At 40.4% G+C, this 13,952-nt stretch overlaps 1 protein-coding gene across 7 annotated transcripts in view; it reads left to right on the top strand.

The window, feature by feature from the left end:
* rimbp2b (RIMS binding protein 2b) overlaps nucleotides 1–13,952 on the top strand; it is a 125,018-nt gene that overhangs the window by 104,214 nt on the left and 6,852 nt on the right. For 6 of the 7 annotated variants that reach the window (XR_002873875.2, XM_023958637.2, XM_078952719.1 and 3 more), the window contains exons 11-19: nucleotides 605–714; nucleotides 806–1,669; nucleotides 4,883–5,034; nucleotides 6,799–7,467; nucleotides 7,984–8,133; nucleotides 8,217–8,384; nucleotides 9,695–10,468; nucleotides 11,481–11,589; nucleotides 12,056–12,181. Coding sequence is in view for 6 of the 7 variants with exons in the window: in XM_023958637.2 (XP_023814405.1) it covers nucleotides 605–714; nucleotides 806–1,669; nucleotides 4,883–5,034; nucleotides 6,799–7,467; nucleotides 7,984–8,133; nucleotides 8,217–8,384; nucleotides 9,695–10,468; nucleotides 11,481–11,589; nucleotides 12,056–12,181 (3,122 nt within the window). In the remaining variant the exon portion in view is untranslated. The remainder of the gene's footprint in view (nucleotides 1–604; nucleotides 715–805; nucleotides 1,670–4,882; nucleotides 5,035–6,798; nucleotides 7,468–7,983; nucleotides 8,134–8,216; nucleotides 8,385–9,694; nucleotides 10,469–11,480; nucleotides 11,590–12,055; nucleotides 12,182–13,952) is intronic. The other variant, XM_023958643.2, reaches the window with a different exon arrangement.

Genomic DNA, 13,952 nt, shown 5'->3' on the forward strand with positions numbered 1-13,952 from the left:
AACAAAATTCAACAGTAAGACCTTACACTACACTGTTACAGCAAAACCTAGTGTTATTGTGATACAGTACTTTTGTAGTGAGTCATTCCAAGCACTGCATATTTTATACCCATCAATATGGTTTACTTTTGGTGTAGCATGAAGCCTTTGCTGTATAAAACGTTATCTAAAGTCCCATAATGTAACTTGGCAAAGTTTTTTCTTTGTAATGGTGCAAACTGAATTGCAATGATGAGAAATGAGCAAAAGAGGGGATAACATCCTAAAGTATTTTTGTGTGCAATTATATATGTGACTAATTTATCACAAAAATAAAGATTTTGTGGTGGATTTAATATTCGTATACAAAAAAAATATTATTTGTCGGTGTGAAAGACACTTTCATTTCACCCACTTAAAAAAATAGAAAAACAAATAAAAGGGAAGGGTTTCAATAAGATTTTAGCAAGTAAACATTCAATAACATATTTATGAGAACATTAACATTTGCAGTGCCCTAGGATACAAGCACTGGCAATGTCATAACTTGTTATGTAAAAACACTTAAACTGTAATAATTAATGATTTTTATTTTCCATTTATTCACAAACGTTTCTCCCTGTAGTTACAATCCATATGATGGGCCCAATGAGCACCCAGAGGCTGAGCTCCCCCTGGTGGCAGGGAAGTACCTTTACATTTACGGAAATATGGATGAGGATGGCTTTTATGAAGGTTTGAGAGCCTTCTAAACATATGTTTTATCAATGTTTTTTCTATATTTCAATTATGTCACCACAATATTATTTATTTATTTTTTTTCCAGGGGAGCTTCTGGATGGACAGCGAGGACTGGTTCCGTCAAATTTTGTTGATTTTCTCCAAGATGAGAAGACATCCTCAGTCCAACAAAGGGAAGCAGTGGCTAAAGAACCTGGCTACCTCAATCACAGTAGCCTGGGGTCTCAGCAACTTTCTGCCTGCACAGCAAGCATAAGCAGCCTGCTTTCTCTCAGCAAACAGGACAGTCTAAGCACCAGCAGCTTGGGCATGGACCTTCTCAACTCCTCCACCAATGGAACGGGAACCTTGGATGTTAGCATTGACGAGGTTGGAGAAGATATCGTGCCTTATCCCCGCCGCATCACCTTGATAAAACAACTGGCCAAGAGTGTGATTATTGGGTGGGATCCTCCTGTGGTCCCTCCTGGCTGGGGCTCCATCAGTGGCTACAATGTACTGGTGGATAAAGAGATTCGCATGGGTGTTCCCTATGGGGGCAGAACAAAGTCCTTAATTGAAAAGCTCAATTTGGCCACAAACACTTACCGCATATCAGTGCAAACCATCACAGATCGGGGCTTGTCGGACGAACTCCGGTGTACTGTTCTTGTTGGAAAGGATGTGGTGGTGGCACCTTACTACCTGCGAGTGGACAACATCACCCAGAGTTCTGCTGAGCTCTCTTGGATGCCCAGCAACAGCAACTACAGCCACACAATCTTCCTCAATGGTGCAGAATATGATATGGTCAAGGCTGGAGGCTATAGGTACAAGTTTTTCAACTTAAAGTCAATGACAGTTTACAAGGTGAAAGTGGTCGCACAGCCACATCAGGTGCCTTGGCAGCTTCCGGTGGATCAAAGAGAGAAGAAGGAAATCTCCGTGGAGTTCTGCACTCAGCCAGCAGGTCAGTCTCATGTTTTGCATGTTGTGTGTTTTGTAAGTTTCATGTAAGATTACTTGGATTAATGCAGGAGGGTGCTGGCTACAGGGATGGTGGTGTAGTTTGGTTGGTTTCCCTATACAAAAATAAAGTAGAACTTACTAACACTTACCAACGTAATCAACTTTTTGTCAGGTTTTTTTTTAAATTATATATATTTGTTTACACGCTTTGAAAATGTATTTATTTGACAAGTTAGTAAATTAAAAAAAAAAAGTCAAATAGTCAAAACAAAAAGAGAATGTTAAGTGACCTTTAACATAAAAAACCTTTTCTGTGAATTAGAACATTTTTATTATTCAAATAAAATGAAACTATATTAAGCTTTCTTTAAGTAGATTTCTTATATTGACTCATTAGCTTACATTTTCTAAAGTGTTTTTTAGTAATATCATACATTCCAACGACTTATTATTAAACAAATTTCACAAATTTATGAAATGTCCACTGTCTGCCTTTCTCCTGCTTCCAACTAGCAAAGTAGCAAAGAGCAGTGTGTTCAATTATGAAAAATACATTTTAAAGCTTCTCTCACAATCTGTCTTAAAAAATTCCACTGTAATATATGTTTAGCCTCTTAAAACGTATTATTGATCTAAGGTTTTTAGATGTATTTTTCTGCTGATGAAGGCTGGTAATAGCTGCGCATGGTCACTGAAAAGTCCTATTAGCATGCCCAAAAAGATCACTGCAAAAATGCAAAAACCTGCTTTATTATTCCTACATTCCTTTTTTTCTTCACCTAAAGAAATTTCAAAGTGAAAATTTCTCATCCTCCATGTCAACAGATGTACTCTATAAACTAGCACGGTTGTGTTCTTGTCTTTTTTAGTTTGTTACATATTATCCATATAGTTCAATGCCCTTTAAACTATTACTCAAGACATCTATATAGACAGAAGGAATTTTGTTTTCATTGTTTACTAGTTACTTTCCTAACTTGGCCAAATCTTTTTTTCACAAAGAAACCTAAATGGGAATATGCACAAAATGGGACTTTTGCTGATAGTTTAGTTGTTTCACACACATATTGGCGATACCGATAACTAATTCTTATATCTAAATATTTGTATTGAATATAAAACTTTATTCTTAAGTTATCAGGAAACTTTTAGTGGTAAATAAAAGTTGCTTTAGCCCCCACCAAAATCACTTGCTTGTCTTTGTTGCAAGTTCATTGAGATATTTATCATAGCTGGACTTTTAAAGCTTGACCTTACACTGTCAAGCTTGTTTATGCGTCATATCTCCAATAAATAGTAACACATTTTACAAACAAGTAAATGCACAATACTGATGAATACAGATACTCGGTTTCCAACATAAAGCTAAAGTAAAATTAAATGTATAGTGCAATGAAGCTACAATGAGAAGTAAGATTTTTACAAAAAGACTAAGTCTCATCTTTGCAAAGCCCGTAAAGGGAATTTAAATGGAAACAAATTAAAAACAAAAAGATGAAAAATGTCTTGTGGGCACAGAATTGAAAGGAAGTGCAGATGTTTGTGAAATTTTAGTCAAAGGACTAGTTATGTAATCTAATTGTATGAAGCCAGTGGTCCTCCCTTAAAATCAGGACAGACATAATAAAACCCTCTTAAAAATATCAAAAGAAAAAGAGCTGTGTGATAATAACCTCTATCTTGGAGGATCTTTCCAATATCTGTCATTTATGAAGCAACCTTTACTTTTGATGTCTCACATGCACAGAGTTAATAAAGTCCAGTGTTTTCCACACTGGAAGCATTTACTGCACATATTTCATTAGTCTGAATGGTAGGTTGCATTTTATGTAGCTGAATGGTCAGAAACAATGAGCTAATAATAATGAACTTTTGTTGTTTTTTCAACAAATGTGTTTTCTTTTCTTTTCTTTTCAAACCAAGCAAAGTAGCACTCCCATAGCAGAAGTCATTAGACTTATTGTTCAGACACTCAAAAATGAAAAGCTGAAAGACTGTGTAGAGCAGAGGGGAGAGAAGACAGAGTTTAAACTGACATTTTCCATTAGCAGCTGTAGTGGCCACATGCTGAGAGTTCATTAAATGATCTATCAGTTGGACGTGTTGATTAAAAGTGCCTGAAAATTGTCTCGGTACGGTCTGCAAACAACCGTTGTCAGTGAGCCTGGTCACGATCTTGAAGTGTTATGGTAGGCTTTTGTGCTCAGCATGTGTTCCTGTTAACAGAACAACACCTTTATCAATATTAGTCAGAGCTGCAACTAATTCACTGCTTAGAAGGAAGTGAGAGCCAGTTATTTCCACAATTAATAAAAGCAGCTATAGAGGAATATTCACTCAAAGACTCTTTTTAGCCGGCAGAAGGGCTTGCTGTTTGTGACAGGCGCAGTTTGAAACTGACAAGAGGAAATAGAATTTCTAAATAACTGCAGCTCAAGTTTCCCAGACTGTGTTGTCTGCTGACAAGCACAGTTGATATGTGATGAAAATTGTGCTAATGTAGATTTGCACACACTTACACAGCTTCAATATGCTGCATGGAGATACTTCAGACTGCATCTGCTCACTGTATGACTCCAGGTGAGCAGCAGTGCTGCACAGATGGGGATGTTGCTCAGTATACAGGCAGCACTGACAGATTGTGGAAAGAGCAAACCCTGTTTTGCTGATGCTTCATGGAAGATTGTCAGCCAGAATCTTGGAGAATATTGCTGTATAAACTCTATCCAGTCAGGAGAGCTTGTTGGAAGACCACACCCCTTCCACTAAGTCCAGTTCTCCCACACAGTCAATGTTCTTCCCATAGGACAATTCTACATATACGCAGGCAGGCCAGGAACTGAACCTGCGATCTTCTGATCAGAGGTCAACAACCTCTGTGTAATAGTACAATATGTAATAGTAGATTTTAAATTAGCGATGTGTAGCTTATTCTAAACTATAAAGGCTTAAGGCCTGAGTCATGATCTTTAGGGTCGCATTGTAGTTAAGACTTAATGTATAAAAAATTCATATATTAAATATGTATGCAAACAGAAAAAATACATTTAAACCACTGTTTTTTCAGTCCTAACATTATATGCATTTTGTTGTCTAAATGAAAACTATGCTGAACTTTCCTTTTGATATGTATGCTCAGTCTAAAGGAACTAATTATATGTCTTGCTTGCCCTATGGACAGCTGGAGACCTAAAGTTTGTCTTGTGCCCCTCAGGGCCTCCTCTGCCTCCTCAGGAAGTGCAGGTTCAGTGTGGTCAGACTCCAGGTGTCCTTCAGGTCAGATGGAAGCCACCACCCCTGACATCATCAGGAACCTCCAATGGGGCTAGTGTAATAGGCTATGCTGTGTGCACAAAGGGACAAAAGGTACTAATCATAATATTTTGTTGTAAGCATCACTGATGCAGATGTTGTCTTTTCCCTGCTCAGGCGGGCCCTCACTAGGTGTTTCTCCTGAACTGTGCTCTGTTGCCATCTCCTGGAGAAATGATTTAGGGCTGATGTCCAATCTGAAGGAAAAAAAGGAAAATGCCATGTGTTCACAAGAAGATGACAACTTTTTTGTCGTAACCCGCCTGAATAAATCCTGTCAGTATTTTAAAATATAGCAAATGTTTAAAAAAGTAGCTTTTGACAGTGTCTAAAAACCATTAGAAAGATAAACAGAGGTATCAAAATTCTGCAAAAGGTTAAAAATGATAATATGGCCTTTCTTTACAACCTTTTCTGCCACTAAACAGCTTCTTTGCACTCAAACAGATTCGCTGACAGTCTCGCAATTTCCTCCTTGTCTTCTCATTCATAAGGTCATTATTGTATTATTGAATGAGTGTGTTTGGGCTAAAGTTTAACAGTTTGACAGAAAGTCTCACATTTGACTTAAAATGTTCACAGCACTAAGCTACTAATCATCAATCTTCCACCACAATGCTTGATAGGTCATTAAGATTTTTGTGATGACATAATCTTTTTTGTCTGGTGGAGCTCATTATGATCAAGTGTCTTCTCATTTGTCCAAACGAGCATTATTATTAAAGTTGACCTAGTCTGTTGTGCTTTCTTTAGTGAGAATCCTGTAGGCTTTTTTCTGTTAAGTCTTTAAAAAAAAATATTTTTCCTTAATCAAATTGTGTAGTTTTGATAACTTTGCATTAAAAATACTCTGAAGCTTGAAAAAGTTCCCTTTGAGTGTTGTTAGCTAAAAATTCCCTGGTCTGACCTTAGTGAAGAAGACTGGTTTGGATCATTTTCAAATGATAAAAGCTTTTCTTTTTCTCAGAGATGCCAACAGTTATTGTTGACTAGTTAATTTATTCCTTTCGACTGACTTAACAATGGCCTGCTGGTGGTTAGCTACCGGCTATTTAAAGCAAGAAGTCTGAATTCTCATTTACAGTTCTTCCCTTGCATGCTTGTATTTTTCCCACAGTCCAAACAAATTCATGTTAGACTCAATGGTACATCTAATTCGCCCTTAGAAATGGATCGAAAAATGTATGGTCATTTGCCTCTTTGTATTACAGTAATATACAGATGCATTAGTCATAAAGGGCTCTGGTCTTTATTAAAGGAAAAGGGATCAGAGCTCTTAACTGTGGACAGAATGAAACTGGTAAAGAAAATGACTGCCTGAATGTAAAACAACAGCTTCAGATTTTCTGCTGTGTTGTCACAGCCCCTAAAGAAAGAGAATTGTAGGCAGTTCTACATACATTTAACTTCAAAGTTCCAAATAAACTTAACTTCATAGCTAGAATGAAACTGCAAACTCTAGTATTTCTGATTAGTTACATTTTATAACAAGTAAATGGTCAGTCTAGGGTTTCCGCTCAAAATTATTCAGTTACGACGATTTTTAATATAAACATTTAACAGATTTTTCTCCAAAACAATGAGGAGATCCATTCTATTCTAATGTATGTCTGTTTTTAATGTGGGTCCACATTTTAAGTGCTTGAAACACCTGTAAACTCTGCTTTCTTTGAATGGTAAATGGTAAATGGCGTATACTTATATAGCGCCTTTCTTCCTACAAGGACAAAGCGCTTTACAGTCACAGACCCATTCACCCAGTCACACACACATTCACACACACAGTCTCACACTAAACTCTGCTTTCTTTGAATGCAGATAGCGGAGGTGTTGTACCCCACAGCAGATTATGTGACCGTGGACTTAAACCGGATTCAGGGACTGGAGGCCAGGGAGGTCATTGTAAGGACGCTGTCAACCCAAGGAGAGTCCCAGGACTCGCCTGTGGCCCCTATCCCCAACAACCTTTTGGGCTCTCCTCGTCTTTCCCACAGAACCACTGCAGCTCCCCATCCCATGACCCAACCAGTGCCACAGCCTCATCCAGTCCACTCTCAAGTCCATCCTCCTTACCCGTCAACTTATCCCCCAAATCATCCTCAGCCCCATGTACAGCCTCTGCCTCGAGTCCAGCCCCACACACTACCCCATTCACAGCCCCACTCACAGCCCATCCGCCACCCTCCTCAGCCTCAGGCTCATTTCCCACACCACTCCATGCCCAAACCAAAATCATCATTAAGTGCCAGAGAACCAGAAACCAAAGAACATGAGGTGGGCATGCGGACTCCTCCACCCTGGGAACGCTCCCCCTCTCCACTACCCCCCATGTGTGGATCCAACCTGGAGCCACCATACTTCCCACCACGGCGATCGCCCTCTCCTCAAAGGATCCTGCCACAGCCTCAGGGAGTCCCTATCCCCAACACCATCGCCAAGGCCATGGCCCGAGAAGCTGCACAGAGAGCGTTTGCTGAGGCTAACCGGGTGAGATTTGAAGCCATATTGTGGTTCACCTTTTGCGGTCTCACTGTTTCACCGATTTTTATTGTGCAATTCCTGATTACTTGTTTTTATTACATTGTGTTCTACGTTCTGATGGGCTGTAGTAGATCATTGTCAATCTATCTCTTCAGTGCATTCAGCTAGCCAAACTTACATCAATCTTTGATCACAATGAGATCTTTGATTTCATTCTATAACACTGGATGAATTTTCTACAAAGGTTCTTTGTTCTTTGTGGATTTCATCTATTGCAGTTCATTTTTAAAACTAATGGAGGGATCACAGTAACTTTAAAGTCCAATCTTTTTGTAAAAAATGACATGATGTCAATTGCTTTTATGTTTAAAAACAATGAGGGACTTTTGGTTTCTTTTGAATTTTTTTTGGGGAACATCTTTTTTTGGAACATCCTTTTCAGAGTTTCTAAGTTGGATTTCATTGGTCTCTTTCTCTTTCTGACTCAACTCCTACCTAAAATTGTACTATTTCTCTTGGCAGGTTGAGAAGAGGAATATCTTTAGTGAGCGAGTTAATGCTTTGCATCCACTTAATTCTGATGAGGAGGAGGATGGCTATGACTCTCCTCACACGAGGAGGAGAGGAGCCTCAGTGGATGAATTCCTCAGAGGTTCAGAGTTGGGCAGACAGGTACTAGAATCCGTTGTGGATGCTATGATATGTATACAGCTCTACATTTACTAGAATTTTTTCAACCTTTTCTTACTTTTTAGTACCATCATCCTCATCACCACTACAGCCACAGTGAGGAGTACCACACAGAGAGCAGCCGGGGCTCCGACCTTTCCGACATAATCGAAGAGGATGAGGAAGATCTTTACTCCGAGATGCAGTTGGAGGAAGGCCGCAGGCGCAGCATTAATTCTCACAACTCCCTTAAGGTAAATGTCTTACCGAACAGCCTTTTTTCTGTTATAATCGAAAGGCAGATAAAGGATGTAGGGTGGGACAGACCTGCCACCTGCAAACGCAACTACTGTCTCCCATGTGCTCCACAGCCAGGCCAGCCAATAGCTTTGCTTTGCTGAACTCTCATGCTACACTTGTGTTAGCCCAGCCTATTTTCTCTTCCCTGTCCTGCATTGCTTTGTTCTTCTCAGGCTGAGCGCACCGTAGTAGTTTTGTACATGTATACAACGCATGTGGAAGGACATGAAACTACAAGAACAATGCTATTATGGACTGTGTTGTTCTTTGAGTCTTTTAATGAGTAGTTCACCAGCATCAGAGTGAAATTATAGAATATTAAAGTTGTCAATATTAATATGTTGTACTGTGTCAAAGGGTCATGGCATATCAAGTGCAAATGGGAATCTCATTTAAGTGAGCACTTAAATGGAAATGTTCACTTTGTGTTTCCATGTCACGTCTCAAAGTTTTGTTTTACTGTCATCTATGTCAGCACACAGTTCTGTCATCATGAGCCATCAGTGTGAATGTGAAGACATTGTGTCATCATGAGGGAAGAGTACACATTTGTCAGAGTGAGAGAGGGGGTTGACTGGTCCAGGAAAGATCACAGCAAGTTAGGCAGTTTTTCTAGCTTTATTTGAACCAAAACTGTTTACTTTTGTGCATATTCCGCCACTTTCTGTGTTCCTGAAATTATTTATTTTTAACAATTTGCAATATTTTATGACCATTCCTTGATGTTTCCTTAAAATTTCTACAAATTATAGCAACTGTAAAAATCTGTCTATAGGAACTTTGGAAAGACATAACACAAAAGTGTGCATGTTTCAGTGGGAGGTCATTTCAAGTTTTTCACTCATATTGTTCGAATCAGTTTTTGTTTATTTGGTCTCCACTTTGGCATTCACTTTGCATAATCCTTGGGGGGGGGGGGGGGGGGGGGGGGCTGTAATTTTTTTTTGTTATTTTGTTCGCCATAACTGTTTGTAAATGATTTTTCTGTCCTAGAGCCTCCACAGATTCCTGTTCAGAGCATGCCATTTCCTCTTCACGGAATGAGACTGCATGTCTATCTGCATTGCCACAATGAACTAATTCTGTCTTTATTTTGTCTTTTCCCCCCATTTGTTCTGGTCACAAACTGTGTTGTTTCCTTCCTGTTCTAAAAATCTTCAAAAAACCTTTCAACCCTCTACCCCTTCACAAAAATCTAAACTAAACTATTTAAATTGAACTGATTTGATGAAACTTGCATTCGTGGGACTTTGCCCCCTGAAAGGCATATTACAAGCGTCATGACTTAGCTGAGGAAAGAGACTGTTGGGATCTCCAACGGGAGGTGGTGAAGCAGAAATCGCTCCGGAGCAAGCGTCTGCACAGCATCCCGGAGGTGGCCGAGGAAGAGTCCGACAGCGTGGACAGCATAGGCCAGCGTCTGTCCTTTGAAGATGGAGGACAACCAGGAATGCCACACTCTCAGAGAAGGATGTACCCCCAGGGCCCTCACACGAGGAACCATCCCACCAGCAGCAAAAACTCCCGCCTGCAGCGCCAGCGCTCTTCCCCTCGCTTCACTGACACCCGCTTAGGCTACTGCATTGATGACCGCAGCTTTGGACGGCCCAATCGTCAGAACACCAAAAGTCCTGATAGCGGTTTAGACTGTGGTAGTGAGGAAGAAGGTTCACTAGGACGGAGCCATCGTTGGTACTACACCCATGGGAGCCCCATACGTGGACCTGTGCGTATCATCCACTGCGAGGGCCCCGTAGAAAGACGGGCGCTGGCGATGGGCCGCAAGAGAACACTGACCCGCCAGTGCAGCGTAGAGGAGGACTACTCTGATGTCCCTGTCCTTTCAGCCAAGTCGGTACACACAGGTGACTTCAGGAACAGGGAACACTATGGGCCTCGCCAGGAGGTTGGGCCCCGATACGCCAGGGAGGGGGCGCTCAGCGAGGGCAGGCTGAACGAGCTGGACAGGGGCTATAACAGCCCCCACAGGGAGGCTAGGGCGCACTCTTTGTCCAGGCTCAACCAGGACCAGTCGCTGGTGTGTGCTTCAGAATTTCTGCTGTATTTTTCATCAGCAAGCTGCCGCCATTCTATTTTTCTCAATGTCTGCTTTTAACCCCCGTTTAATTTATTTTTTTGGCATTCATTTCACAGTCTTAACAAGTTCATGTTTATAGTTGGTCGTGTTTGATTTTCTATTTTGTGTAAATTTTGCTTGTATTAAGAATGCTATGTGATCTTTGAAGTGAAGCTTTCAATAACCTAAAGGCCATTTTGCTAAGTTTTGACTTCTCATGTCTCTGAGGGGAAAGGCTCCAATTAAAGGAGTGTCATTGGGCCGTGCATGGGGGCTAGCTGCTCGTGGCTTCTCTTTCCTGCCTTTGCAAGCTGCCGCATTAATTCGGTCAATGTCTTCTTCACTAGAGCCTCATCCCCATCCTTTAACTATGTGCTAAGAGTAAATGTTGGCACGACTTTTGGCACCTTCCAGAATCTTCAGTTCATCAGCACTTCATTTATTGGTTTTCTCACCAAATATTTATTTCAAATATATTTTTTTTGTATGTTACGTGTTGCAAATGCTATGGCAACAATTCATATCTGAAGCTGTTATGAATTCCGCCTCAGTTTTAGCTAAATGCCATCACGCTCATCTTCCAGCATTATTCATTCATTGTGTGGCTCTACTCTTCTTCATTATGTTTGTCTTTTGCTTCCTTTTCTCATCAAGGAGCTGACATGCACAGAACAAAACGGCCCGAACAAATGGTCTTTAGCAAAACATGATCCTTTCCAAACCCCAATCTATTTTTTGTGTTGAACTACTTGTTTTGATGTTTGAATTAGTTTTAAAACTTTGTGTAGCTTTTATTTTTAATATTATCATTTTGCCTTCCTAAGGATAAATGGAACAAACATAATTTGCTCGTATGGTTTCTATTTGTTTGAATGGGACTGTGTTGTTTTAAATCATTTTCATTGTGCATAAATATATGTGGGGATTCTAACTCTTATATATAATCTTTTTTTTTTGTGTCTGTAATCCAAAGATCATTGGGAACTCAACATCACATGGAAGCCCTGATCGTCTGGACCATTCTGGGAGGAGGCCGGTTCACATCGGCACCCCTCCTCAACGACGGCCCATCCCATCTATTGGTTAGTGAGGTCACCAAATGAGGATCTTCCCCTTTAGGGCCACAGATGTTTGTGCTTTTTATACCATGTTTTCCCCACCCATACCAGCTGAGCTTTACATTTCTCCCATAGAGCTGTTACAAGCCTATAGATCTTTTTTGTGGGGTTTCTGTGCACTCGTGTAGCTTTTCATCTGCATCAGCCACCTTTGCCAAATATTGACATGCAGTTTTGCAGGATAGTTGTCCCAGATCCCTTACATGTCTGTTTTCTGTGGTTAAACAACATGACTACATGACCTCCCAATCTGATCCCAACTCAACCTGCAAGCATTGCTGTTTTACACCCCAGAGACTGCAGAGGGAAAACTGTTGCCTTCTCCACCCCACACCTCAAGGCAACCTCATCATCGCAGCATGAGTGAAAGGGTTAGAGTGTGTCTGCGGCAGAACTATGACCGTAACGTTGTGATTGGTGTCTTCTGTAGAGATCACCATGGACAGTAACAGTGAGGGGAGTGAGGGGAACCTCTCACCCGTCAACGAGGATGTTTACTATGGCAGTGTAGCTCGGCGAAGGACATGGCGATCTTTGTCCTCAGAGGATCAATATGGTATGTGGTGATGCTTCTGTTCAAGATGACGGAAAAAGACCAAAAATCCTTCTTGGAAACATGCAGTGATACCATAGTCTTTTTTTTTTAGGACAGTTAGTTTCTTTAATGTAAGTTTATGTTTAAAGTCCCACTCCAACTATATCTTTATCTAATGTGAAATCATCCCCAGTGGCCCTTTTAATTATGTTTATGCCGTTTTTAGCCACAATCAAAACATCTTCTGTCGTTTTATAAGACATTTCTGTCATCAGAAATTCATCACTTAGTTGGGGGCGGGATTGTTGGCACGAAAGTAAGCCTCCGCTGACATCCCATGATCCCTTTGTTTACACTCTCTCCTTCTAGCTCCTCACAACCCCAAGCTAACATTAGCAGTGCAACCAAAATGGTAAGCAATATTGGAGATATCCAGCCATACAGTTTTGAGCCAGCTCACACAAGGAAACCTAAGATGTTAATGTATCTATTTGTCTCCAAGTGGATGCATCAGAATGGAGCGAAGTAGTGAGACTATGGCCCGCCCATTTCAGTCGCTTCATCACAACTGAGAGCTTTTTCAAGCAGCAGGTTTTTATCTGCTCATGATCCATCACGATTTGTCTGAAGACATATTTAGAAATGCAGTTTTAATCTTAATTTTCTTTATATGTGTCCTCCATCATGAGAAAAAAGCTACAAGAACATGTTATAAACACCAAAAACACTATTTTCATTGGAGTGGGTCTTTAACTAGCTGAAATAAGCTGATTGGGAATAGCAAGACAGGAGACTTTTGACAGGACCCATTGCTGAAGAATGACAATCCCTTCCCTGTTTGTGTCCCTATACCTTGAACCACAAGGAACCCAAACCTGTTCACACTTTTCATTCACTCATCACATCCAGGAAACCCCTCCACCCAGTTTCAACAATGCAGCCTGTCTTCCTCCTCCTTACCTTCATCTCCTTCTACTCCCTTCTCTACCAAACGCCAATTATATTTGTACATTTTGCATGAACCATTTCCAAAATATTAAGAAAATAAAGATAAACTGCAGTATATTTATCCCTTGGAGGGATCTCTCAGTTACACATTAACCAAAGTAGAATCTGAAATAACCAGACTATTATAAAAAATGCATATCTCAATTAAAAGATCAGTGATTGTTGCAGTGCCTCTGAGCTTGTATTCAGACCTACAATCTGCCATCTAAACATTCACCATGGTGATCCATTGAACCAGAAGCATGGGGAACTGATATCAGGTTCATCCCTTCCCCCCTCACTGTCCCTGATATCTGCATTGCAGGAACCACTGGAGCATTTGACATGTGGTTTTTCATCAGAATGTGTTTTGTTTTTCCTTTTCCCATCGCACATTAATTGCAGATGTGGCTTTTATCGCATGACGCTTGAATTTGAAGTAGGAATGCTTTTATTGTTGCTTGGCGTCCGGGGAAAGTATGCGTGCTTGTCAGCCTCTGTGAGATAAGGCTGTGAAACAGCAATGAACAATAGTAGGGTGTTTCTTGTGTTTTCCTGGTCATGCTTTTCCTAACTCCCCTTCAACCACTGCATTACATGTGTTTCCTTTCTGTGGAATGTTAACTTGGTTATATGTGTTGACATAGTTGCAAGCAGAGATGTGTGAACAAGAAACCTTGCTGCCGTAACACTATAAGAAGCATTTTTGATTAAGGGATTTCAGGGGTTTTAGTGATAGAAAAAGTAAACTGCAATTTTCAGCTTTTGGTTATTTTTTCACACATTTATCTATTCACTGTCTCTT

This window comes from Oryzias latipes, chromosome 9, assembly GCF_053564925.1.
Source record: "Oryzias latipes strain Hd-rR chromosome 9, Olatipes_Hd-rR_3.1".
Taxonomy (NCBI): Eukaryota; Metazoa; Chordata; class Actinopteri; order Beloniformes; family Adrianichthyidae; genus Oryzias; species Oryzias latipes.